Raw genomic sequence first — 27,987 nt, 5'->3', positions numbered from 1 at the left:
CCCCAGCTGCTCCGAAGCCGCCGCGCAGAAGCGATCGTTGGAGAGCGCAAAGAGGAAGGAACCGCGTGGCGGGCGGGATCGCACGTTGCAGAGGAAGGTAAGAGGCAAAGAGCGCTGGGGTGGGGTGGGGTGGGGGGGCGGTAGAGTTGGAAGGACTTGGCTTCTGTTCATTTTTTTTTAATCATCAGGGAATTGTTTGCTGGAAGTTAGGAATCTTTTTAATCATCGGGAAATAGTTTGCTAGAAGTTGGGAATCTCTTTATCATCGGGGAATTGGTCGCTGGAAGTTGGGAATCTTTTTATCATCGGGGAATTGGTTGCTAGAAGTTGGGAATCTCTTTATCATCGGGGAATTGGTTGCTAGTAGTTGGGAATCTTTTTATCATCGGGGAATTGTTTGCTGGAAGTTGGGAATCTTTTTATCATCAGGAAATTGTTTGCTGGAAGTTGGGAATCTGTTTGAATCATCGGGGAATTGTTCGCTGGAAGTTGGGAATCTTATCCTAGCGCTTCCCGTTGGGAGCCTTGCGATTCTTAACTTGCGATTCTTAACTTGCGATGCGCGGCAAGTCTCCTCCACGTGGAAACTCCGATCCGGGACGGATCGGCGAGGAAAACACGCGAGTGGGAGCGCGTGGCGTGCTCGGAGACCCCCGAAGAGATCTCCCGACCTCCGCGCCCTTCCCTTCGTTCGCCTCGATGCCTTTCCCGGACCCCCCCCCCCAAATGTTGCCGTTACGATCTCTTTTCCCCTTTAATCCTCCCCGTCTCCAACCCGAAGCCCGCTGCTTAAGTAGCCTGGGGACGCAACTCGTTTTCTTTCCCACGATCGGCAAGACGGGAGAACCGGCTGGGAACGGGAAGGGTTGCAATGCAAAGCCGTGGGCTCTTTTTTTAAAAAAGAAGAAGAACTGGCGAGGCCTCGGGGGAGGGAGTGGGGGGGGGAAATGTGCATCTGGGTCCCCCTTCTCGCTCAGGTTATGCGCCTGGTTGGAAAGAGGCGGAGGCGGATTGTTGTTGTTAGGTGTTAGTTTAGCCAGTGGAACGGCTGCTTCAGAAAATGTGGGTGCTTCATCAGTGCAAATTTTTAAGAAAAGAAAGGATAGACCAATATATGTTTAATGTTCATAATGGATTGATCATAACTCTTGGAAATATGAAAAAAGCTGCAGAATGCTCACTCTATCTATGTCTGTCTGTCTGTCTATCTGTCTGTCTATCTATCTATCTATCTATCTATCTATCTATCTATCTATCTATCTATCTATCTATCTATCTATCTATCTATCTATCTACCTACCTACCTACCTACCTACCTACCTACCTACCTACCTACCTACCTACCTATCTATCTAGCCTCTATCTATCTATATCTATCTATCTATCTATCTATCTATCTATCTATCTATCTATCTATCTATCTATCTATCTATCTATCTATCTATCATCTATCTCTATTTCTATGTTGTTAGTTGTGAAGTTGTGTCTGACCTTTCGTGACCCCATGAACAATGTTCCTCCAGGCCTTCCTGTCCTCTACCATCCTCTGAAGTCCCTTTAAGTTCACCCCAACTGCTTCAGTGACTCCATCCAGCCTCCTCATTCTCTGTTGTCCCCTCCTTCTTTTGCCCTCAATTCTTTCCCAGCATGAGGCTCTTCTCCAGGGAGTCCTCCCTTCTCCTTAGGTGGCCAAAGACTTTGAGTCTCCTCTTGAGGATCTGGCCTTCTCAAGAGCAGTCAGGGTTGAGGTTTGATGGCCTTGCAGTTCAAGGGACAGTTCAGGAATCTTCTCCAGCACTATAGTTCCAAGGCCTCCCATTCTTTGGCACTCAGCCTTTCTTACGGTCCAACTTTTCACAGCCATCCATTGCAACTGGGAAAACCGAAGAAGGATAAGTCTGGGCAAATCTAAAAGCAACCATTGGCAGGATTCTGTTTTCCTGGAGTCAGCCATGCATTTAGTTAAGGGAAATTAGTTGCTCTGCCCAATACTTTCTGATGTTAATTTCAGCTTCTGATAGTGGCAAATGCAAATCTTCCCCTGGTGCCCACCTCCCACCACTTCTCAAGGATAAGAGTCCAAGGATCATGCTTGTTTTCTCTCTTTCTCTCTCTCTCTCAGCTGCTGCATAATTGCCAGCTTGCATAGGGCTCTCTCCCCCTCGAAACCCAGGCATTGCTTGCAAGCATGCTGCATCATCCCCCCTCCCCCAAATAAACCACGTTTTAGCTTGGTATCTCTTGTGAAACCAGTCCTGGTAGTTTTCATTTGCAGTCCAGAGGCTGGTTTTGCACCACGATTTCCAAGGAGTTTGGTAAACTGGAATGGGAATCCAGTCATTGTTATTAACATGTTAAGCCATTTCTTCTTGGTTCATTTTTTTTTTTTGATGGAGGGAGGGGGGGAGGTCTAGGATGTGCTGAGATAAAATAAGATGGGTTACATACGTTGAGTGGGATCAATAAAGGAGAAAATTTTGATCAAATAGGAGGTTCTTGATGCTCTCTGAACTTGCTTGTTTTCTTTCTTGGGTTTATGACCCAACTAGATAACACCATCAGGACTATTAAGAGTGGGGTTTGCTGTCAGTTTATATATTCTGGTGTCTTTTCCTGTCTGTGGGGTATAGATGGTCTTAAGCAGAGAGCAAAGCTGGCTGGGGAATTCTGGGAGTTGAAGTCCTCCAGGCTTAAAGTTGCCAAGGTTGGAGACACCTGGTCTTAAGGATTCTTTGGCTGGGCTTTCCTTGATGGCTCTTTGGCAGTTTCTTGATTGCTTACTTGAATTTAATCTTGGAGTTAATCTATGCTAATCTTAGTGCTGGGGAGGTGCTGGAATCTTTTTCTCTTTGGGCCTGATGGTCTCTTTTGCATAGTCTATGGACTATATTGTTGTGAATGTCTATGTTGAGTGAAATAATCAAATAAACCAAAGGATCATTCATTGTGTCTCCATACCATTGTCTTCTAGTTGACTCCATCATCTCCTAGGTGAATGGAGGCAGATAGAGGTGGAATATATCCCTGTTTTTCAAATTTGGCAACTTTTTAAGATAGGCGGGCTTCAGCTCCCAGAATCCCCCTGTGAGTAGGCATGTTGGTTGGCAGATTCTGGGAGCTGAAGTCTGCAGAGGGTTCTGGGTTTGAAAAGCACTCCTACACCATGATCTAAGGGTTGTCATGAAGCTGTTTGTTGCTACTGTTCTCTCAGTAAGGGTTGTGTGATGGTCTAAATCACAGATCTCCAGGGAGGAGAAATGGCCCTCAAAAATTGTGCAGACCTAACAACACACTACGTCTTGAAAAGTCCCAGGCCAGGGTCATTGCAGACAATTTGTGTGAACTGGTTCCATTTTGAAGGTGCCATGGTGTGTGTGTGTCTTTTTGTGTGTGTCTTTGTGTGTGTGTCTTTGTGTGTGTGTGTGTGTGCAGGCATGTCCAAATGCAGAGAGGGAAGGAAGTGTATTCACGTAACACATGCTTCCTTTCTCAAATCATCTGTTCCAGTGCCTTAAAAATAAAAGTGAAAAGTCACACACACAAAAAGATAACAATAAAAAACAAAGCTAATCAGATTGCATAAGTGCAGTGCAATTGTTAGGGGGTCTGTAGAGATTTTCAGTCACCCAGGTTGTGGTTATTATCCTAAAGGTGCTATTTTTCAGGAGGCAACTGGACTTTCTTGATTTTTCTTTTGCTACTCATCCAGGAAGCTTTTTCAGCTCCCCTCCGGATGGTGGGGAAATGGAAGGATGCATATTCCTTGCAGACAGCTGGTCTTTTGCAACCTTTTGGAGGGTCCTTGAAGCATTTGGGAGGTTTGCCTGTGTCCTCAGGGTCACCTGAGTAATTCTCCTGGTTCCTGTTGTCTGCCATTTTTCTTCTTCTGGAAATCCATTCCTCCTCCCACACCATTCAAAGGATGTTCATCTCAAATTGTATAGTCTGTTGATCTCTACAGATTTTTAGCTATACAATTTGGGATGAACATCCTTTGAATGGCGTGGGAGGAGGAATGGATTTCCAGAGGGGAAAAAATTGCAGACAACAGGGACCAGGAGCAGGAACTCAGGTGACCCTGAGGACACAGACAAACCTCTAAGGGCTTCAATGGCCCTCTAAAAAGGATGCAAATCCGAGGTTAAATCCAGTGATTAAATGCAGCACTGCAGGCTACTTCAGCTGACTGCAGTTCTGCAGTTCGGCTGTTCAAATCTCACCGGCTCAGGGTTGACTCAGCCTTCCAGCCTTCCGAGGTGGGTAAAATGAGGACCCGGATTGTTGTTGGGGGCAATATGCTGACTCTGTAAACCACTTAGAGAGGGCTGAAAGCCCTATGAAGCTGCATATAAGTCTAACTGCTATTGCTATTGCAAATGACCAGCTGCCTGCCAGGAGTATAAATCCTTCCATTCGCCACCATCCAGTCAGAGCTGAAGAAGCTTCTTGGAGGAGAAGCGAAACGTCTTCAAAAGAAAAAAAAAACAAGACAGTCCAGTTGCCTCCTGAAAAAAAAAACACATTTGGGACAATTGTTAGGTCTCTTTTGAACTGACCCATTAAGCAACATTTTATGGACAGGCTGGCTGGGGAATTCTGGGAATTGAGGTCCATGCATCTTAACGTTGCCCAGGTTGAGAAATGCTGCTAAAAAGGTGACCCCCTGCTTTGGGTTTTCCCCCTTATGGAAATCATCCTTCCTGTAATTTGTGACCCCCCTCCCTGCTGCACTCTTTTTGCATGTGCCCACACGGTGCCCATTTCCTTACTGAGTGCCAGTCTGCTCTTGCATTTTACCAGGTTCCCTACTGAGGCTTATCCTCTCCTGATTATTATTTTGGGCACACTGGCCTTCCCGAAATCTGATGAAACCACCTTAAGCTTCCAAGTCTTTATCAGTGCCTGACCATGGGGGAGATGGTTGTGAGCTGTCCGTGACACTCCCTCTCTTTGCAAGGAACATTATTATTAAACATGAACTATTCCCTTCCCTCTCTTCTCTTTCACTCCCTGCCAGCCCATCAGGTCACGTGCCAGATTGGGGTGTATTTTGTTTGATTTCTTGGTGTGTCTCAAAAAAAAAGGTCCTTACTGTGTAATTCAGTGTTTTTCAACCACAAGAACCTTACGCTGTGTGGACTTCCCCAGTCAGATCAAGGGATTTTGGGAGCCATACAGCTTAAAGTCTCCAAGTTACCAATAAAGTTGTAAATTAACAAGGGCTCTGTGGGGCTGCCCCACTAGCTGGATTTGTCAATAGGCTCCAGCGTTTAAAGGCATGCTGCTTCTGAACCTGGAGGCTCCATTCCTTTGATAACCATGCCCATTTTGAAAGCGTTCTTTTAGGATTTTGAATAAATCCTAAATCCCTTAATCAAGGAATGGACTAGATTGGCATGTGGGTTGCATGCAGGGTGGCTCAAAAGGATGTAAATAGCAAGGTATTGGGTACTTGAGAGACCGCCTGCTGCCAATTATCTCCAACAGACCGATTAGATCCCACAGATTAGGCCTCCTCCGAATTCCATCCACTGGCCAATGCCGACTGGCGACTACCCGGAGGAGGGCCTTCTCTGTGGCTGCTCCGGCCCTCTGGAACGAGCACCCCGTGGAGATTCGAACCCTCACCACCCTCCAGGCTTTCCGCAAAGCCCTTAAAACCTGGCTGGAGCTCCGACAGGCCTGGGGCTGATGAGTTCTTGTCCCCGAATGGTGTGGTTGTTGATTGTTTTTTAAATTGTGGTATTGTTTTTGTCCATGTCTTTTTTTCCTATTTGTATCCCCTTCCTCCCCTGACTTGATTTGTGAGCCGCCCTGACTCCCTTCTGGGAATAGGGCGGCATAGAAATATAATAAATTCAATTCAATTCAATTATTGTTTCGTGCGGGTAAAAAAGTGCCCTTTTTTCCAAACTGACCCAACTCTTTCAGTGTGGCTTGACCATGTGTCCTGGTGACCTAAGAATATTGGGCGTTCTGCGAATTCAGCCGGGTTTGCGTATCATGGTAAGCCATATTCCGTGAATCGGAGTTTGTTGAACTGAATCGCAATCTGGCCGAGGTCATATTTAAGCTGTGAATCCACAACGGCTCGGTTTCTGCCATCTGTTAAGCTGAAGCCAACCCTAATTGAGCCAATTTGGTGTTGTGTTGAAGGGCTTGAAGCCAGAAGACCCATGAGTTCTTGGGCACAAAGCCGGCTGGGTGATCAAGTGGGCCAGTCACTTTCTTTTAGCCCTAGGAAGGAGGCAATGGCAAACTTCTGAACAATCTTGCCAGGATAACTGCAAAGGCAGTTTCTGAGAAATGGGCACGATTGAATAAAAGGTGGTGGTGGGGGGAATGGGAGTCTTCATAGAAGGATGTCTTATAGCGAAACCCCCAAATTTGGATTCAAAGAGTATTTGCATGCTAGTTAGACACAGCGTTTGCATTGTGGGTTAACCTGAAGTCTAGGGCTTTACAGGTTGTGTGAAGTCTGTCATCTAGTGATTTTTCTCTCTGTGTCTGCCTGTGTCTTGGAATCAGATATAAGATTTGGACTGATGGTTTCCTGAATTTAGTTCTGCCGCCGCCTCTGTTGCTCTTTCCCCCGCCCCAAAATCTTGGCAAGGAGCCTTGGAGTTTCCCGAGAATAAGCTATATTTATCATATAGTATATTTACTATAGATAGAAAGGAAAAGTTAATGGAGCAAAAGGACACTCCAAAGAAAGTGAAAGTCAAAAAGGGAAATAGGAGAGAAAGAAAAAAAAATCCCAGGGGGTGAAATGATGGGCAGATATTCAGAGGGGAAACACGTCCTTTTTTATTTTTTTTTGCAGAAAAGCTAACAAAGAGTTTTGAGGTTATTATTTATTCATAAATGTGTCAGTCTTAATAATAGAGCCACAATCATTCTTTGCTCCCATTAGGGGACAATTGTGGGGCGCTTGGTGCCCTCTGGACTTGGTGGTTTTCTTGCAGACGTTTCATTACCCAACTAGGTAACACCACGCCAGTGCTACTGATGAACTGCTGCAGCCTTGATGATGTTACCTAGTTGGGTAATGAAACGTCTCTGCAAGAAAACCACCAAGCTCAGAGAGCAATAAAGACCCACAGCTCAACCATGATCTTGCAAGTATTCTCTTCTAGGGGACAATTGTCTTAGAAACCCCTTCAGTTGCTACCTTATCCAATCTCAAGCCATTGTTGGGGGTCTCCTAAACCCAATGGGGCCATCAGGGCAACACCTGTATCCCTGTGTAAGATAATTCAAGAAGGTAATTCAAGCTCAGGTTTGTTTGGAAATGCACGGATGGATGAAGGGACAGATGGATTAGTAGACGATGGATGGAGACAGACAGATCGATAGACCTGAGTTTATTTGTTTTATTTATCTATCCAATTTAGATAGTGCCCATCTCACTGTCTAGGTTAGCCTGGGCAGTTTTACAAATTGTATTTATTGAGGAAATTTTATATTGCCGCCTACTCGCCCACAGCGAATAAAAGTTGCAAAGAAATACAATCAAATACAATAAAAGCAGGGTTAAAACAACAATAACAACTGAGAATGGAATTAAAAACAAGTTAAAAGACAAAGTAAAGGGTAGAGGGAGTACCCTGGGGTCACCAGCCATCCCCAAGATTGCATGCCCTCCTCTCTGTTTCTCTCTGTCTCTGTCTCTCTCTCCCTCCTTCCCTCCCCCTCCCTCCCTTTCTTTCTCTTTCTTTCTTTCTTTCTTTCTTTCTTTCTTTCTTTCTTTCTTTCTTTCTTTCTTTCTTTCTCCCCTCTCCCTCTCCCACCCTTTCTCCCACTCCCTCCTCCTCTCTCTTTTCCTTCCTTCCCTCCCCCTCTCTTTCTTTCTCTCTCTCTCTCTCTCTCTCTCCCATTCCTTCGCTCCCTCCTTCCCTCCCTCTCTTTCTTTCCCCCCTCTCTCCCCCTCTTTCCCCCTTTCTTTCCCACCCTCCTTCCCTTCTTCTCTCTCTTTTCCTTCCTTCCTTCCACCCTCTCTCTCTTATACACACACACACAGACAGTTGACAGAGCCAAGTCTTCAAACTCCTCTGGAATTACAAAATTACAAAAATTGCAGAAAAGTGGGGACCAACCACACCTCTTGCGGGGGGGGGGGCAGAGATTGCACGGGAGTGAGATAGTGTACGTGTGAATGTATGCATGTGTGTGTGTGTGTGTGTGTGTGTTTGTGTGTGGAATGGCCGAGAAAGCTCTCGTCCTAAACCTCCCAGTCAAAATTCTTTAACCAGTGGAGGTTCGTAACTTTCTCTCCCTGCCTGACTGGGGTGAGCTGGGCTGATGTGATTGAGGATGAGGATGAGACAGTTATTCCAGGAACCATGACGCAAGGAGCACTTTTGCAACGGAGGGAGGTGGGGGGCGGGAGCTCAGTTTTTAAAGACATCCACAGGGACTAGAATCAAATATTTCCTCTCCCTTTTGAACCTCCCCTGTTCAACATAACAAGGAATATCCCGATGGGGTTTTTCCCCCTTGGGCTTTCCAAGGCGGAGGCAAGACCTCTCTAGGGGAAACCAGGGTGGGAGGTTTTGTTCTTGGCTGGGGCACCTGGGTCTCCCTCCACCTGTCTTTTGGAGACAAGGAAGACTCCAGGTGAGTTGGCTGATGCTGGTGCCAGACTAGCCGGCTGCGGTGGTGGCAGTCCGCCAGGTCTTGTGACTGGGTGGGGGCAACCTGTGCGCCTGGCATTCTTTTCCGGTTACTTCAGGGTGTTTGGGAACTGGCTTAATCCGGTGGGGGCACAGTGGCTGGGAGCCTTTCCCTTTTCTGTGGGCAGGGATGCCAATGGTCAGAAGCTGGTGGGAGGGGATAGGTAGTCCTCAACCTACAACACCTAGAGCTGAGGTGGTGCAGTGGTTAGAGTGCTGTACTGCAGCCACTTCAGCTGACTCTTATCTGCAGTTCGGCGGTTCAAATCTCACCGGCTCAGGGTTGACTCAGCCTTCCATCCTTCCGAGGTGGGTGAAATGAGGACCCAGACTGTGGGGGCGATATGCTGACTCTGTAAACCGCTTAGAGAGGGCTGAAAGCCCTATGAAGCGGTATATAAGTCTAACTGCTATAACACTTCGTTTAGTTCAGAGTTGCAAACTCTGAGAAAAGTGACTTGGCCACTGCAGCGTCTCCGTGGCCATGCGATCCAGATTCCAACACTCCGCACACTTGGTTCACATTTATGACGGTTGCAGTGCCCCAGGGTCACGCGAATCCCCTTTGGCGACCTTCTGACGGGCAGAGCCAACGGGGAAAGCCAGATTCACTTAACGACCGGGTTACTAACTTAACAAACTGCAGTGACTCCCTTAGCATCCGTGGTAAGGAGGATTGCAAGGTGGGGCAAAATTCTTGCTTAGCCGCAGAAATGTTGGGCTTAGTTGTGGTCGTAAGTCGAGGACTGCCTGCATTGCCCGGGCAACACAGTTGTGGTGTGCCACACACATTGGGGTCAGTCTTGATGTCCTCAAGGAAAAGTGTAGCCTCTCTCTGGCTAATGGTCAAAAGACCAGATTTCTGGTGTAAAGTGGGAGTCTGTACAGGTAGTCCTTAACTTATGCTCACAATTGAGCCTGGAATTTCTGTTGTTAGGCAGGACATTTGTTAAGTGAGTTCTTGCCACGGTTGTTAAGCGAATCACTATGGCTGTTAAGTTAGTGACCCTGTTGTTTAGTGGACCTGGTTGTCTTTGCTCATCCAAAGGTCGCAAAAAGGGACCCCGTGACACACAGCAACGGTCATAACTAGGAACCAGTTGCCAAACGTCTGAATCTCAATCACGGGGCCACGGGGAGTGCTACAGAAACCATCACTGCGCAAAAGAGTCCTAGGTCACTCTTCAGTGCTGTTTTCACTTTGAACCATCGCTAAATGAACTGTCGTAAGTCGAGGACTACCTCTACATATCATTGGCTTATGGGCTGCAGTGGGGCCGGTGCCCAAGAGAATTGGGGATTTCAAAAGAAAGGTGGGGAAGTGAATTCTGCTGTTTTTCTTAAAATTCTCACCAAATAAGACCAATGTTTTGGCCACGGCAGCTCCATCTGGGAAACTTCTGGAAGCTGAAAAGGGGAACCGGTGAATTTTGCCTCCTCCACCTCTTCTTCTTCTTCTTCTTCTTCTTCTTCTTCTTCTTCTTCTTCTTCTTCTTCTTCTTCTTCTTCTTCTTCTTCTTCTTCTTCTTCTTCTCCTCCTCCTCCCCCTCCTCTTTCTCTTCTTCTCTTTTTCTCTTCTTCTTCTTCTCCTTTTCTTTCTCTTTCTCTTTCTCTTCTCTTTTTCTCTTCTTCTTCTCCTTTTCTTTCTCTTTCTCTTCTTCTCTTCTTCTTCTTCTCAATTTTGCCTCCTCCTCCTTCTTTTTTCTTGTTTCTTCTTCTTCTTCTTCTTCTTTTCTTTCTCCTTTTCTTTGTCCTTTTCTTTCTCTTTCTCCTTTTCTTTCTCTTTCTCTTTCTCTTCTTCTCTTCTTCTTCTTCTCAATTTTGCCTCCTCCTCCTTTTTTCTTGTTTTCTTCTTGTTGTTTTCTTCTTCTTCTCCTTCTCCTCCTTCTCCTTCTTCTTCTCCTCCTCCTCCTCTTCTTCTCCTTCTCCTTTTCTTTCTCTTTCTCTTCTTCTCTTCTTCTTCTTCTTCTTCTCAATTTTGCCTCCTCCTCCTTCTTTTCTTCTTCTTCTTCTTCTTCTTCTTCTCCTCCTCCTCCTCCTCTTTCTCTTCTTCTCTTTTTCTCTTCTTCTTCCTCCTCCTCTTTCTCTTCTCTTTTTCTCTTCTTCTTCTCCTTTTCTTTCTCTTCTTCTCTTCTTCTCAATTTTGCCTCCTCCTTCTTTTTTCTTGTTTCTTCTTCTTCTTCTCCTTCTCCTTCTCCTTCTCCTTCTCCTTCTCCTTCTCCTTCTCCTTCTCCTTCTTCTTCTTCTTCTTCTTCTTCTTCTTCTTCTTCTTCTTCACCACTGTTATCTATTGTTGAGCTCACAGCAAGGCAAAATCACAGCTGCCCCTGCCTTTAGCTGGCGGTGGCCTTCAATTATTCTATTATGGTGGTTTCTGGCACAGGCAGGCCAATGTTTAGACTGGGATTTGACATTTTTGTACACTTTTTATCAGGTCTCTCCCAAGGACTTCAGATCGGCCAGATGTTGTTATTTAATAACACAAAGGGTTTCCTTGCAGGATTAAAAGCTTTTCTTCCAAGTACAGTAAAGCCACGTTGGCTATTCTTGCCGCTGTGATTTTTATCAGTGGCAATATTGTTCAAGTGTTGCCCCAGATGGTTTGGGATTGCAAACTTATCCCTTTGGCTACTATCTCTGCTTTCTTTTTTTTCCATTCTTGTTATAATTTTTAGGGTTAGTTGCACAGTGGCCAGCCAGATATTTGAGGTGGATTTGGTATTTTTGTACACTTTTTGAGTCCTTCTGAAGGACCTTGGATAGCTAGATAGAAGTTGTTTAACTATTAATAATAATAGAGATACCGTGTTTTCCCCCCAAAATAAGACAGGATTTTATTTTCTTTTGACCCACGAAATAAGAGCTTGGCCTTATTTTCGGGGAGGTCTTATTATTTTCAAGGTGCAGGACGGGTGGGTTTCAACTGGTTCGCGGCAGTCCCCGCGAACTGGTTGGTCAGCGAACCCAGAAGTAAGTAACTTCCGGGAACGGCGAAGGGCCCACCCGCCCACCCGCGCTCCTTACCCGGTTTTGACAGGTTCTGCGCTTCCACGCATGCGCAGGACGCATACAGTGCCTGCGCGATCCTCCAGGAGCAGCTGGAACATCGCACAGACGCTAGTACGCGTGCGTGTGCTGCGCGCATGCACGAGGACGCTGCCGGACCCGTTCCAACCGAACCGGTTGGAACGGGGCGAGAAACCCACCTCTGGTGCAGGAGGTGGAGAGCATGGTCACCTCATGGCTGGTGCTGTGTTGCAATATTTTTGGGGAGGGCTTATTTTAGCACATGCGCTCAAAAGCCCGATTGGGCTTATTATCCAGGGAGGGCTTATTTTCAGGAAAACAGGGTAGTTCTCTATTTTACAACAGTTCATTCAATATCCGTTCAAAGTTATGACGACGCTGAAAAAAGTGACTTTCACACACCGCCTCGGTTTTCACACTTAAATGACTGTTGCTTCCCTACGGTTATGGGATCAAAAGTTACACATTTGGCAACTGAACTTGTATTTATGACAGTTGGAAGTGTCCCTGGGGTCGTGCAATCATCTTTTGCGACCGTCTCCCTAACAAAGTCAATGGGGAAGCCAGATTCACTTAACAACAATCGCGTTAAGCAAAACGGTTCGGGTTGAGATCTGCTCTATGTGGGACAGATTAGGGGTGGCACCGAAATATAATTTTATCGTATTTTGTCCGCATCTTAAATTACTGTGTTTTATTCCGATTTCATGTTAAGACTTGTGTTTTATTCCGGTTTTATTTTAAATCGTACTTTATTGGAAATTTCATTTTAAAGTTGTGTTTTATCCAATTCCAATTTAAATGGCTTTCATCGAATCTTTTGGTAATAATTTGTTTCTGGAAGTCTGCACTTCGATATGGCCTAAGGGCTAATCAATCAATCAACCAACTATAAACAAATAAACTACAACCTTAATAACCATGTTTCTACATTAACGGCAGAGATTCACTTAACCAACATAGGAAAAAAGGTCTTAAAATGGGGCAAAATTCACTTAACAAGTGTCTCGCTTGTTAACAGAAAATCTTTGGGCTGCATTGTGGTTATAAATCAAGGACTACCTGTATTGTTTAGAGTTTAGAGTTTTATTTCATTTGTATGCTGCCCTTTTCCCTGAAGGGACTCAGGGCGGCTCACAACTCAAGCAAAGGAAGGGGTATTCGAGATAGGGGCAACGATTCTTTAGCCCCAGGCCTGTTGGAACAGCCAGGTTTTAAGGGCTATGCGGAAGGCCTGGAGGGTGGTGAGGGTCCGAATCTCCAAGTTCGTTCCAGAGGGTCGGAGCAGCAACAGAGGAGGCTCTCCTTGGAGCTGTTCCAAGTGGCCTTTTGCAGTTATCCGATGATGATTTTCGTCAAGACCGATGGTATTCAAGTGGGGCATCCAGTGTTTTTGGGATTGCACCCAGGGTACTTATCATTATAATTTATTTAAGATAGCTGGTCACGCGTGTGAATGTTTCTTTATTATACACTTGCATAAGGCTCATAATGCTTAAGACTATCAGAGCTATCTTTTGGATCTCTACAATGGGGTTTAGCAGCAATGCTTTATCTGTCTCCAATCTTCAATTAGAATAGATTTATAAGGGACCTTGGAGGTCTTCTAGTCCAACCCCCTGTTTAAGCAGGGGTCCCTATACCAATTCCGATAAGTCTAGTCTCTTAAAAACCTCCAGGGATGGAGCAGACACAATTTCTGGAGGCAAGCTGTTCCACTGGTTAATTGTCCTCACTCTTAGGAAGTTTCTCCTTAATTCCAGGTTGCTTCTCTCCTTGGTTTGTTTCCATCCATTGTTTCTTGTCCCTCTGGTGCTTTGGAAAATAAGTTGACCCCCCTCTTCTTTGTGGTAGCCCCTTAAATGCAGGAAGATTCCTATCATGTCCCCTAATTCTTCTTTTCTCTAGACTAACCATACCCAGTTCCTGCAACCATCCTTCACGTTTTAGTCTTCAAGCCTTTCATCATCTGTGTTGCTTTTCTCTTATTTCTTCTATCATTTGAGGTAGACTGTAGCTGAGCATGGAAGTTCCATTAGCAATCACCATCCGAACAATAGTTTTGCTTACACGGAGCCCTGTATACGGGGCAGACTAAAAGCAAAGGAATACCATTATTTTTATAAACGTTAGTTAATTCTCTTTGCATACTGTGAAATCTACACAGGCTGAGTAGACCATTTTTCCTCTCCATTCCCTTTCCAATGGATGGGAAATGTTGGCTTGAGGTTCTCCTGATCACAAATTGGTGGTCTGCTGATTTGCCCCCCCCCCCCAACAGAGCCCATCTTCTATGTTTACTTGCTTAATTTATGTAAGCTTAAGACATCCTGGCTGGGGATGATGGGAGTTGAGACAGAAGGTCAAGGAACAGTCTCATAAATGTCATGTGCATAGATTCAAATGAACAATAAGGGGAAAAATCAGGAACCAGGCATCTTTGGGGGCAGATTTTTACAAAATACCTTGAAATGAAAATCCGAGTTGGGAGGGCCAGTGATATGTAAGCGGGCATTTTTTTGCAATGCTAACAATATTATCTTTATTTTGAGTTCTTAGAAGTCGAGCAGGGAGTGAACTTTCTGCTTGAGCGAGTTGTAAACGCTATCTCAGGGAGAAAGGTCATTGCTTATGGGAAGTGTGTGTGTGTGGCTGGCTTGGGCTAAAGATACACCAAGAGGTGTATCACATGTGCTTGGCACTTGTAGACAAAGATACAACTTGTTTTTTTTTTTCCTCCCTTCTTCTTCTTCTCCCTTTGTTTTGTATTCCGGGCTGCCTCTGATGTTGCAACCATTGTGGGTGTGTATACTGTATATCTGTGTTCCTTCGCTGAAACAGAAACAAACCGTTCCAGGAAACGTAGCAGAGTTTGTTCACAAAGTCCTGTGACTTAGTAGACCTCCGGACGTATTCTTCTTATCACGGCTGAGGCTGTTTGTCTCCGCCTGAGCACAAAGCGGGCACACCGGGCCTTACTTTGTGCAATCCCTGGGCGACACCCTCCCAGCAAAAGGGTGGAAGGACCCCACTGTCCAGCTTTTGAGAGATGACACCAAGCAGGTGTGCGGGAACTCGCGCCGAGGAGGCTTCGTTTGAAGAACTGATGGGGTGGTTTGTGCTCCTCGCGGTTTGGAAGAACTTGTGGGTGGGAAAGATTTGTTTGGGGAAGAGAAAACTTCACCGCTAACTTTTTTTTCCCTTCCTTATAACTTGATTCTTGATGAATGTTCCTTCCTCTTGAACTTTTTTTAGTCGCCTCGAAGTTTGCTAGAATTCTCAGAACTTTTATACCCATGAATAACCCGGCAGGGTTCAAGCAACTTAGACTTAGACTTAAGTCTTTAGCGTCGGTACGGCATCGCCAATCCCTTTGCTGTAGAGTCGCATGCATCCCGAACCATCGCCACCCATTGTTTGCGATTTTGAGCGGCAGTTTTGCCATCTCGTATGGTAAAATGGATTCGCGAGAGGTCTTCTTCAATCAGCTTCATCCATGTTTTCCGTGGGGCGTTCTTATGCACCTTCCAGGTTTTTGGCACGGGTGCTTCAATGGTTATTTTGGGCCAGGAGTTGCTGTTCATTCTCCAAACGTGCCCTGTCCATCACATTCGGTTGCGCCTTACAAGTGTTTCGATGGTTGGTTGGTTCAGGCACAGTTTCCGTATATAGTCATTTTTTTCCCGATCATGTAGACTGAGCCCGCTTATGGTGCGTAGGCATCGCATTTGGGTTCAAGCAACACCTGCATTACATTAAAATAGGATTTGGTTGCTTCTGATCCAGTGCCAGCCCCATAATAATGGAATATTGGGTTTGTATCGAGTGTAGTTAGGGAACCCAGTAACTGGGTTTAAGGATCAGTGTGTTGTGTGAACCCAGCTAATACAGTGTGTGATGTTTATGAGGGATCAAGATTGGGAAGAGAAGCATCACAATCTCTTTTTGGCGGTGGCAATTCCAGGGGTGACTTAGCCTGAGTTTCTTGCCTGCCTTGCAGGGTTATTAGGGGGAAATGGGAGGGCTTCGATAGCTTGCAAAGAAAGGCTGGATATTAAACCTAACAAATACATTTTCCTTTGAGGAATTGATAGGGGAAAAAAAATAAAAAGCTGGAAGACACGTGGTGGCACCAAAAATGACCATGATACCAACCTCTTAATCATGATACCAATCAGGATATATCATGACTGATATCAATCAATCGTGATAAGCAAGGCTGGCTAGGGACTTCTGGGAGTCAAAGTCCACGCAATAAAAAATAAAAGAAAACTCTAAATTTTGTTGCATCTCATCCTCTTTGGCAAAGTTGGTGGTTGGTGAGTTAGGGAATAGTATCTGCAGATCAGACTCCAGGGCTTGGGCAGACTCTGCTGCCCCATTACTATATCGCGCTTTGCTTTTATCTGGGATGGGTTGGGCTAGATGGCCTCTGAGTGACCCTGCGACTGTTTTCCCTTCGGGGAATGCTGATTTGTGTATTACATGTGAGTGTGGGCCTCTCCGTGTGACCCAGTTGCTGCAGCCTTGCAGACACTGATGTAACAGCCTCGCAATCTCTCTTCCCCTTCCTCCTCGATGAGTCACTTCTTGCTCACAAACTCCAACTCACCTTTAGGTGCCTGTTGTGTTGCAACCTCAGAACAAAGAGCTCGCTGCTCTCGAGCAGATCTCGGCTGCCCAAGCTTGAGATTGCCGTCGTCCCGTCCCCCGCTGAAGCCCCCTCTGTTCCCCTTCCGCGCAAGGGGCTCCCCCTCCCTCCTCCCCGTTAGCGGAGTGCCGGGCTTTGAATGGCATTTCTTTTGCCCCCGCAGGACGCACGACAGAAGCGACAGGATGAAAGAGGAGGTTGGAATCGGAACTCGCTTCATCTCCCGCTTGGTGAACCGTCAGGAGAAGCTGGGAAAGAAGCAAGTAGAGCTCTTCGGCGAGAGCCTGACCAAGATCCTGTGCGAACGTTTCAATGAGCATTGGTATCCAGATAACCCCGTGAAAGGACAGGCATACAGGTAAGCAGAAAAGACTGGGTTTGTCTGCGTCTGATCCGTGGCATGTCCTTCCGGAGAAGCAATCTGGTTCCATGTAACCCTTGGGGAAAAGAGATGGAAGATTGAAAACCCGCTAGGCAAAATTTTCTGTGCCTGTTGTCTACGGAGGTTCTCCATCATCCAGGTCACGATTGTCGTCCCAAAGTTGCTTTTCAAAGGGCAACAGGACTTGATTTTGGGGGGGGGGGATTTTCCCCCTTGAAAATGTTTCACTTCTCACCCAAGAAACTTCCTTACCATTCAGGCAGGACCAAAGAAACTTCTTGGATGAGAAGTGGAATGTTTTCAATCACTAAGAAAATCTAGTTTCCTTTTGGGAAAACACTTTGGTGGGGTTCATGAGGTTCTGAAGTGGTGTTTCCCCAAACTGGGTGGCTGGAAGATGGGTGGACATCCAACTCCCAGGTGAGGTTTAGCCACGTTGATCAACAGAGATGTTCAAGGCCTGGCCCATTTGGTACCCTTGACCATCTTTCTCACTAGATCTGGATTTATGGGGGGGGGAAGAGATTCATGTTGAGAATTCTGGGAGTTGACGTCCACCCATCTTCAAGCTTCCGAGGTTGGGAATCACTGTTCTAAAACCAAATGAATAGTTTGAACTCTATAGAAAGTTGGTTTCATGTTAAGCCCCTTCCTCCTGGCTAGGCAAAAGAGAAGATAGGACAACGTGTGGTAGTGTAAGGGACACAATTGTTTACAATTCACATTGTTTGCAGTGCAGCTTCATGATGGGTCTAATAAGTTTGCCTCTGGCGTTTCTGAATAATTCAACTGCTATGGTTGAGATCTTGTGATTATTATTTTTTTTAAAGGATAGTTTAAAGCAGTGTTTGTTTGTTTTTTAGTCTTGGCACACATCTGATGTCAAGGCGACCTGAATCTATTTTTTTTTTGTTTGAAAGAAAGCACCAAAATAACCAGCCGCCTTTTTAAACTTTTGACAACATTAGATTTACAATAGTGGCAGCTTGTCAAAAGTTGTAATTTATGCCTCTCGGGGGAGAAATAACATTTTTTGTTTAGGGTAGAAACACTGAAAACTCCCCTGCTTTGCAAATAATTTTTCTGCGATTGGCCTGACGAAGTCAGGAAAGTTTAAAAACTTGCAACAAAATGGAAAGGCCTTTAAAGAAAAGAGGGGGGGGGGAATCCAAATAATAAAATCGCCCCAATTTGATGTCAGCTTCCCAAGAGGTGTGTTAAATGATATGGTATATGCTTCCATATAATAATCCTGTGTGTCCGTTTTCTCCAGGAGAGTTGCAAACCACAATGTAAGATAGGAAAACTGGTGTTTTTATTTTATTTTATCCTGCCTTTATTATTTTACGAGTAACTCGTAAAGTAGCGAATATACATAATTCTCCTTCCTCCTCCTATTTTCCCCACAGCAACAGCCCTAGGAGGTGGGTTGGTTTTAGAGAGAAAGAGAGGGAATGGCCCAAAATCACCCAGCTGGCTTCCATGCCTAAGGTTGTAACTAGAATTCGCCGTCTCCTGGTTTCAAGACTGCTTCCTTTCACCACTAGACCAAACTAGCTCTCTTTTTATTTATTAATTTAAAAACAAATTATATTACACTTTTGTAATGACGCCAGAGTGATAGGGGGCCTTCAGCTGAGGTTTCTCAGTTTACACTGTTAGCCAAGATGAAATAGTGATTTCGTAGCCTTTTGTGGGTCAACAAATGTGTGATGAAATGGCGGAAGTGGAAGTGGTTTCTGGTTGTCGTCTTGTCACATTTACCCTACTTGTGACAGGAAGATGGTGAAACTTCCGTTTGTCCAAGCAGCTGTTTTTAGAGTTGGCTTGGGGTGTTTTTAGAAGCCAAAAGCAAGCTCCTTAAGCTTCCACAAGTGGCTTAGATTTTTTAAATAATATTTATCTCACAGCTTTCTTCCGCCAAGGCTGTTAAAAGTAAAGTGCCTAGGATCCAAGCCAGTTGTCTGAATAAAAATAGGCCAATAGGGGTTACTAGAAAGCAATGTTTTTTTTCCACGCTGGGCGGCTTGAAGGCACGTGGACTTCAACTCCCAGAATTCCCCAAAGAGTGCAGAGAAGAGCAACAAAGATGATGAGGGGTCTGGAGGTAAAACATATGAAGAACGTTTGCTGGAACTGGGTAGGTCTAATGAAAAGGACTAGGGGAGACATGATAGAAGTGTTCCAATATCTCAGGGGTTGCCACAAGAAGAGCGAGTCAAACTATTCTCCAAAGCACCTGAAGGCAGAACAAGAAGTAATGGGTGGAAATGAATCAAGGAGAGAAGCAACTTAGAACTGAGGAGAAATTTCCGGACAGTGGAACAACTTGCCTCCCGAATTTGTGAATGCTCCAACACTGGAAGTCTTTAAGAAGACATTGGATAGCCATTTGTCTGGAACGGTATAGGAATTCCAGCCTAGGCAGGGGGTTGGACTAGAACACCTCCAAATGTCTGCTATTGTATTGTATTGTATCGGATAAACGCCCTCTGGGCCTTCCCACCACAACAGAATTAACAGAGTTGGAAGGGACCTTGGAGGTCTTCTAATCCAACCCCCCACCCCCCCTGTTCAAGCGGGAGACCCTATATACCCTTTCAGACAAATGGCTGTCCAGTCTCTTCTTGAAAGCCTCCAAAACTTCTCCTGAACCATCTAAGGGAGATGGTAGCCACACACGGATGAATTGAGATGGTGTGATTTCAGCCCGCTTCAGGTTGAGAAATCACAGGTCTTTAGAAAAGATGAGCTGCTATGTCCATCTTTCAGGATATTCCTGTTTCCTGTTATCTTTAAGGCAAAGGAGATAATGCACGTAGTATGCAGCATAGCCCAGGTACTCCTTGGCTTATGATTGTAATGGAGTGTGGAATTTCCCCCATAACTGGGCCTGATTTTTATTTTATTTTTTTCTGGTGGTTATTACACGGACGTTGTGGTCGTTTAGCAAATCAGTGTGCCAATGGGCATACTAGAAAACTCTGAAAAGTGGGAAAATTGTCATAATTGGCCATAAAGGCAAAACCCCTTGCTGAGCACCTGAAATGCAGTTATTTAATTGTGGGTTTGTGTGCAATCATTGGAACTTTGTGGAAAAAGGGGTGTAAGTAACTTTTTTTGAGGGGGGGGGAGCACCGTAACTTTGGTCACTAAATACTTGGTTGTAAGTCGAGGCCTACCTGCACACAAAATGTTAAAACCTGCTTCTTGAATCATGAGTACTAGGAACTTGGGGATATTTTTTAAAGTCCCCATTTAAACAGGAAAAAAAAATTGGTGGAGACCTGCCATTAATGCCGCATGGGAGGGGAGGGCACTTCCTGTTCTGCAGGACAAGCCCACTCCTCGCCCCCCCTCCCCGAGACCCATTTAAGTGCCCCTGAAGCCACAAACAAAAATGCAAACAGCAATCAAACATTGCCTTTCTTTTTTTTTCTTTTTTTTTTTAGTGGAGTGTTGTGTTTGCACAGCGCAGCTGTAAAATAACTGTATTGTGCATCTCAAGGCTATTTTGTGTAACTGATAGGCACAGTTTGCATACTAGTTTGGCTGCTCGGGTTTTTATTAGCCGGTCACACCACTTCTGTTTGCTTGTGTGCCCCGCCTGGAACTTGTTTTGGCAGAGTTGCTCAGTGTAGATAGGCTCTGTTTTTAAACAACCATTATTTTTTGTTTTGTGTCAATGCCGGCCTTGGGCTTCCAAGCGATGGAGCGACATTTGCAGGGTTTTATTCCAAAACACACATGTGAATCGGCACCTCCTATCTTCGTTTGAGCTGGCCCTTATTTTGAAGCCTCCGGAGGTTGTGAATGCTCCAACACTGGATCTTTTTAAGAAGAGAGTGTATAAGGAAGTCAAAAGTATTTTCCAAAGCACCTGAGGGTAGAAAAAGAAGCAATGGGTGGAAACTAATCAAGGAGAGAAGAAACTTAGAACCGAGGAGAAATTTCCTGACAGTTAGAACAATGAATCAGTGGAACAGAAGTTGCCTCCAGAAGTTGTGAATGCCCCAACACTGGAACTCTTTAAGAAGAGGTTGGATAGCCATTTATCTGAAATGATATAGGGTTTCCTGCCTAGGCAGGGGGTTGGACTAGAAGACCTCCAAGGTCCCTTCCAACTCTGCTATTGTATTGTATTGTATTGAAATTCTGGTTTTAAAAGGCATACAATGGCTTCTCATAAGCAGTTTAGCTTTTAGTTCTCATCCTGCACTGTATCGCCCTTCCTGGTAGTTGTTTTGGCTTGGGTTTTACTTTACTTTTTATATTTTTATTTTATTTTTTCCCACCTTTATTACTTTTTATAAATAAGCCCAGGGTGGCAAACATGCATAATAGGTTGACAGGCCAATTTAGATCCCCAAACTGTAATCTGAGTCTTTTTTGGGGGGGAAAGCAAATACTTTAGGGAGAAGTCTATGGGGGGTTCTAAGGCTTCCAGGTCATAGTTGTCCCAAAGATGCTTTTTTCAAGAGGCAACTAGATTTTCTGGTTTTTTTTTTAAAAACGTTTTGCTTCTCCTCCAAGAAGCTTCTTCAGCTCTGACTGGATGGTGGGAAATGCAAGGATTTATATTCCTGGATCCCACTATCCAGTCGGAGCTGAAGAAGCTTCTTGGAGGAGAAGCGAAACATCTTCCAATTGTCTTGTCATATTCTATTCTAAATCCAAGCTGCACACCTTAGGTGTGAGTCTTAAAAGGCAACAAAAGTTCTCGGTCCAACTAGAAGTGGACAACCAGTTATGTCAGGATCAAACAATGTCCAGTCGTTTGGATACATGTCCAGTCAGAAGAGATGGTCTCCTCCTTAGATGAGCTGCTTTGATTAAATCTCCAAAAAGGTGCTTTTACAAAAGGCTTCCTTTTTTTCCCTTGAAGATCTTTCGCTTCTCATCCAAGAAGCTTTTTCAATTCTGACTGAATGGAGGAGGACAGGAGGATTTATATTCCTCTCAATTCTCTGGTCGTTCGCACTCCTTCTGAGAGTCATTGAGTCAGAACTGAAGAAAGCCTCTTGGATGAGAAGTGAAACGCCTTCAAGGAAAAACAAAGGCCAGTTGCCTTTTGGGTGTGGGGCAGAGGTCGGTTCCTACCAGTTCGCACCAGTTCGGTAGAACCGGTTCGTCAAATCTACCGAACGGGTTAGAAGAGGTTCCACCAGTGGACCCGGAAAGCAGGCCACACCTACAGAAGAGGTTCCAAAAATTTTTGAAACCCACCACTGACACACACACACACACGCACGCACGCACGCAGGCAGGCAGGCAGACAGACAGACAGACTCACATAGAGAGAGAAAGAGAAAGGAAGGAAGGAAGGAAGAAATAAAGAAGAAAGAAAAAGTGAGAGAGAGATGAAAGAAAAAAAGGAAAAGGGACAGAGACAAAAGGAAGGAAAGAGAGAGAGAGAGAAAGAGAAAGAAAAAAAGAAAGAGAAAGAAAGAAAGAAAACACATGACTGGCAAGCCACTCCCACCAGGTCACATGGCCGGCAAGCCACTCCCACAAAGGAGGCCACACCCACAGAGTAGATTCGAAATTTTTTTGAAACCCACCACTAGTGTGGGGGGAAACAATATCTTTGGGACAACCGTGACTGAGAATATCCATAGACAATTGGGCATGGACATTCGGTAGCTCATGCGTGAGTAACACCATCTGTGTCACGACGGTACAAATTTATCCAGTGGTGTTATGGCACTTGTGGTACGATTGTGGCTTTATTTGCGCCACTCTCTAGCGGAAGCGTGAATTCTCAAGTCAAGCAAACTGAATAAAAGGGAATAAGGCAATTTTTTTTTAAAAAAAATACGCCTTTTGTTTTGTGATATGATTCCTTCCTTTCAACCTACGGTCGTGCTAGGAATCCCCCTTGAAAGGGAAACCTTTTTCTGAATCTCTTGTCTTCCTTTCCCCCCCAGATGTATCCGGATCAATCGAAAACAGCAGGTTGATGATTCGCTCCTAAAGGCCTGCGTGGCTTGCGGTCTGGATTATTCAGAATTGGCCCTGCCCAAAGAAATTTCCATCTGGATTGATCCCGGTGAAGTTTGTTGCAGGTCAGTATGGCGGAATCCATCCTGTCACTTTACAAATGCCCCAACAGCACAGAATAACGGAGTTGGAAGGGACTATAGAGTTATAGGACTGTAGAACTATGTTGATTATAGTCTATAGGGAGTTTATAGACCAGGGGTCTCCGACCTTGGCAACTTTAAGACTTGTGGACTTCAACTCCCAGAATTCCTCAGCCAATAGGTTGGAGACCCCTGCCCTAGCTATCAGGGGCAGGTAGAGACAGAAGCACCACGGCTAAATCCAGACTCCTTAGCGCAGTGGTCTCCAACCTTGGCAACTTTAAGACCTGTGGACTTCAACTCCCAGAGTTCCTCAGCCAGCTGGCTGAGGAACTCTGGGAGTTGAAGTCCACAAGTCTTAAAAGTTGCCAAGGTTGGAGACCACTGCTATATAGACTATAGAAGGTCTATAGAGATTCTCAGTTATAGAATGGATAATAGAAATTCTTTATTGGCCCCCGTGTGAATGGACACAGAAGGAATTTGTCTTCGGTGCATAAGCTCTCAGTGAACATAAAAGCTATAAGTGATGAGCTGAGGTGGCGCAGTGGTTAAATGCAGCACTGCAGGCTACTTCAGCTGATTGCAGTTCTGCAGGTCGGCTGTTCAAATCTCGCCGGCTCAGGGTTGACTCAGCCTTCCATCCTTCCGAGGTGGGTAAAATGAGGACCCGGATTGTTGTTGGGGGCAATATGCTGACTCTGTAAACTGCTTAGAGAGGGCTGAAAGCCCTATGAAGCGGTATATAAGTCTAACTGCTATTGCTATTGCTATGATGAATCATGATCATAGTCATCATAAAAATACATTCATCTTAAGATACACCACTTAGTGATAGTCATAGGATACTAAATATGCAATCAATATAAAACACACTAGCAAACTTAAGTAAAACAATCCAGGTCATGGTGGTCTCAAAGATGCTTTTTCAAGAGGCAACTGGACTTTCTGTTGTTATTGTTGTTGTTGTTGTTGTTTTCCTTGAAGACGTTTTGCTTCTCATCCAAGAAACTTCTTCAGCTGAAGAAGCTCCTTGGATGAGAAGTGAAACATCTTCAAAGAAAAACCAGAAACTCCAGTTGCCTCTTGAAAAAGCACCTTTGGGACAAGGGACCTTGGAGATCTTCTAGTCCAGGCAGGAAACCCTATTATACCATTTCACACGAATCATTGTCCAATCTTTTCCTAAAAAAACCTCCACAATGTCTGGAGACAAACCCATGTTTTCACTGTCAGGGAATGTCCTCCTTAGTTCTAGGTTTCTTCTCTCCTTGATGAGTTTTCCACCCATTCATTCTTGTCCTCCCTTTGGAGAATAGCTTCACTCCCTCTTCTTTCTGGCAGCCTCTTGTGATCATCTAGAGCAGGAGTCACCAACATTTCGGACCTCAGTGACCACTAAATTCATAATTTTAAATCCCTCAGACCACTAATATGTTTTTTTTAAAGATAAATAGTATTTAGTGCAATATAAAAGATGCAAATAATTATTCTGTGGGCCAGCAAAATTTTCTCACGGACCACCCATTGGTGACCGTTGTCGTAGAGTCATCAGAAAAGGGGTGGATTGGGAAAGAATTTGGAACACAAATTATAAACTAACACGATCAGCAGCACTTAAAGAAAATATATACAAAATGTTTCATCATTGGCATTTATCACCAACAAGATTGGCTAAAATGTACCCAAACATGAAGCCGACCTGCTGGAAGTGTAAAAAAGTACAAGGGACCTATTATCACATATGGTGGACCTGCCCAGAAACACAAAAATATTGGGCAAAAATTTGGAAATGGGTGCAAGAAATTACAGGAGAACAGATAAAATACAAACCCGAAATCTTTCTACTAGGAATAATCAAAGGGAAATATACAAAGAAAATTAAGTACATATTAACACATCTGGTAACTACAGCTAGAATAGCATTTGTCCAATGCTGGAAACAAAATAATACCCCCTCGGACGAATTAGTGATTAAAAAAAAACTTTGGATTGTGCAGAGATGGACAAATTAACACTGAAATTAAAAGATAAAGAAGAGTCGGAATATTGTGAGATTTGGAACAATTGGTACAAATGGCTGCAAAACAAGAATAAAATTAATTAAGCCAAAAAACTATATATAAATATATATAGAACTGTGTATAAAGGTGTGTAAATATAGAAGCGAAATATTATATACATGTACAGGTATGATGACATAACAATGTTGATGTAATGACTGTAAGGTGTTGTAGAAGGGAAAAATAATAAAAAAATCTGCTAAAAAAAGGGGGGGTGGCAGATGCGGATTTCCTCCTATACCAGGCAACCCCCACCTGTTGAATTTTAGCCTGTTGAGAACCCTGATGGATAATAGGCTGAGCTTTCCTATCTGTTCTGCTTCTTCAGGCTTGGTGAGAACAACCACTACTTCACGGTGAAGGATGAGGTGAAGGATGAGGTGAAGGATGAGGTGAAGGATAAGGTGAAGGATGAGGTGAACACCAGTGGGAAATCTACCCCGGAGCCCGTAACATCCGACTATCACTCGGAATCCCCCTCTGAGAATTCAGAAGACGAAAGCCTGGCCAAGTTTTCTATGCCAACATATGTGGCCAGAAGTCCGCCGGTTGAGAGGCACAGTCCCACACAGGTGAGAAGACCTCAAGGACAATGCCTGGAGTTGGGAGTTGGTTGTTGTGTTGAGCGTAAAAATAAAGTAGTTCCTTCTGATTTGCTCCTGCAATCTAAAACGGGAGGAGGGATGCCCTTGGAAGCCTTTTTTATCTCCCAGTAAGAAGACCGTGGCGTATTTCCCCACCCTTGTTTGAATGTTCAAATTATAGCTCAGGGCATATTGCTTGTAATCCAGCAAAGCAAAATTCAGCTCTCTCTCTCTCTCTGTGTGGCTCGTGCTGCCGTTACAACCTCTTGTAGATAAGATGCAAATTCCTTTGAGCCGAGCCTACTCAGAGGTGGGGGAGGTGAGGGGGAGGTGATTTGGATTTGTGGCTGAAAAGTGGCACGTAGGCAAGCCCGGGGGGGGGGGAAGGGGGGAAACCTGGGGAAAACATTCTGAACCCTGGGAGACTTTAAAAAAACGCCACAGCTGTCAATAATATTGGCCTGCCTGAGAGCAGGGCTCCAAATTGGGAGAAAATGGGGAAATATTGGTTTAGTTCAAGGGTCTCCAGACTTGTGGACTTCATCTCCCAGAATTCCTTAGCTGGCTGAGGAATTCTGGGAGCTGAAGCCCACAGTCTTGGCTTAGTTTAGGGGTCGGCAACCTTAAACACTCAAAAAGAGCCACAAAGGTTCTATCGTGTTCAATTCTGGAGCGGACCAGAAGTCCGGTTCCCCCACCAGGAGTTTCCTCCTAGTGCGGCGTCCTTTTTCCTCCACTTGTCCTAACTGAAAGCCCTGGAGCCGCAGCAGTGGGATGAAAGAGCCACATGCAGCTCCGGAGCTGTGGGTTGCTGACCCCCCCCCCTCCCGGTTTAGTTGGAACACGGATCTGATTTTGGCTTATCCTACGTTTTACTTAGCTAGCTGGAGGTCAAAACCAGGATAGATTCGGTCAGTATTTTGGATGACGAATCACCAGAGAAATTCCAGAGTTTTCAACTGAACTGGGAGAAAACAAACCTTTTGATGGCGATAACAAACCACTTCCACGGAAAACCCTGGGAGCTGAGTTCAACTCGCCTGGAAGCGTGTTATCTTAATTATTAGGCTAGGCTTGATTTGATTCAGGTTGTCCCAGTGTGTTGGGTTGGGCTCATCCCTTCTTTGTGTGAGAAGATAGGTGTTATGGGTTGTGAGCCTTTCTGAGTTTCAGGTGTAGCTTCTGGGTTTTGTGTTCTCCTCCTCCTAACCTCCTTCTCTCTCTCCTTCCAGCCTACCCAGTATTACTATGTCTCCCCTTCTCCGCTGTGGGTTCCATGCCAACATGGTATGATCAGCTGCATGCCAGCCTACCAGCCTGTGATCTACTACTTCGATGTCCACCCCAAATCACCGGTGCCTAGAAAACCTAACCCAAATCTGGTGAGACGCCTTACCAAACGGGCCTCCAAATCCTGAAGGAGGCGGGGGAGTCTTGAGTGGACAACCTGGGTCCACTCACAACATCTCAAAATCCTGGCTAAGAGTTTGGCCTTATTTACACTGACATTGGGAGTAGATTTTTGGGGAAGAAAACAATTGTTGTTTTAAAAAATTCTCTTTCTAGGTGGTTGCTAACTCTTGACAATTCCCCCCCCCTCAAATGGGGAACTATCAAGAGTTACCCTCTTCACCTCAACAACCCCCCCCCCCCCACAGGCCGAAAGATTGGGAGGCGGGGGGGGGGGGGAACGGCACTGCCTTGTTTCTCTGGTGCCAAACAAGTGTAGCATTAGCATTGTATATTATTTAGCACTTCAGCGTAGTAGGGTTAAAACTGGAGACCTGGGTTTTTCCTATGTTGCACTCAGCAGGGGAGTGGGATCTAAGAGTTAGAGCAGGACGAGGATGGGGGGGGGAAAGTTTGGATGCGGAAAACGGAAAGAAGAAGAGGGGGGAAGAAAAACCAGGTCAACAGGCTTCTGCGCCTAGCCAGCTTTGCTTTAAGGTATTTACTGCTTCTGCAAAACCTGGCTAATCATGACGGAATTACGTGGGTGTATCCTGTGATTATTTTTTTAAAAAAGGATAACTTAAAAATACCTTTTTGCTGCTATCAGCAGAGAAGGGGATTCCTGTTATGGGTTTTTTTTCCAAATCATTCATTGTCCCCCCTTCTAGTTGCTAAGGTTGAGGCTTCAACCTTAGAACAGGAACTTGGAGTATATGATGGGCAATCTTCTTATAGCAGAGCCCTTCAAACCTGGCAACTTTAAGACTTGTGGGCTTCAATTCCCAGAATTCTGGGAATTAAAGCCCACAAGTCTTAAAGTTGCCAAGTTTGAGGACCTCTGTTTTATAGGGAGGTCAAAACATGCACATTTGGCCTGGGAAAAAGTTGAGATGACAATTTTGAAAAAGACACGATGAATAATTTGGAGAGACGGTTTGTGGGTGAAGTGGTTAAGAACTGCGAGACCACGAGCCTTAGACCTGAAAACCGGCTTGGGCCAGAGCCAAGGTGGCGCAGTGGTTAAATGCAGCACTGCAGGCTACTGCTAGATCAGCAGGTCAGCGGTTCAAATC

The 27,987-nt window shown here is 45.0% G+C and overlaps 1 protein-coding gene across 2 annotated transcripts; it reads left to right on the top strand.

Moving 5' to 3' along the window:
* Window positions 1-16: 16 nt before the first annotated feature.
* LOC116515167 (protein BTG3-like) lies at window positions 17-27,987 on the top strand. 2 transcript variants are annotated; one of them, XM_032227069.1, is made up of 5 exons: window positions 17-97; window positions 16,514-16,708; window positions 22,660-22,797; window positions 25,207-25,450; window positions 26,695-27,987. In XM_032227069.1, exons 2-5 carry the CDS (start codon window positions 16,536-16,538, stop codon window positions 26,878-26,880), a joined length of 741 nt encoding a protein of 246 aa, XP_032082960.1. In that variant the 5' UTR covers window positions 17-97; window positions 16,514-16,535; the 3' UTR covers window positions 26,881-27,987. The 2 variants fall into 2 exon arrangements, with proteins under 2 accessions (XP_032082960.1, XP_032082958.1); XM_032227067.1 differs by lacking the exon at window positions 17-97 and adding an exon at window positions 14,610-14,762.

This window comes from Thamnophis elegans, chromosome 12, assembly GCF_009769535.1.
Source record: "Thamnophis elegans isolate rThaEle1 chromosome 12, rThaEle1.pri, whole genome shotgun sequence".
Taxonomy (NCBI): Eukaryota; Metazoa; Chordata; class Lepidosauria; order Squamata; family Colubridae; genus Thamnophis; species Thamnophis elegans.
The sequence above is the reverse complement of the archived record's forward strand: the minus strand, read 5'-3'. Positions and strand labels throughout refer to the sequence as shown.

Excerpts from the sequence above, each read along its gene's own strand:
- LOC116515167 (XM_032227067.1), top strand. Across the intron at positions 16,709-22,659 it reads GTGAAAGGACAGGCATACAG|ATGTATCCGGATCAATCGAA; the intron begins GTAAGCAGAAAA and ends TTTCCCCCCCAG. Across the intron at positions 22,798-25,206 it reads CCCGGTGAAGTTTGTTGCAG|GCTTGGTGAGAACAACCACT; the intron begins GTCAGTATGGCG and ends CTGCTTCTTCAG.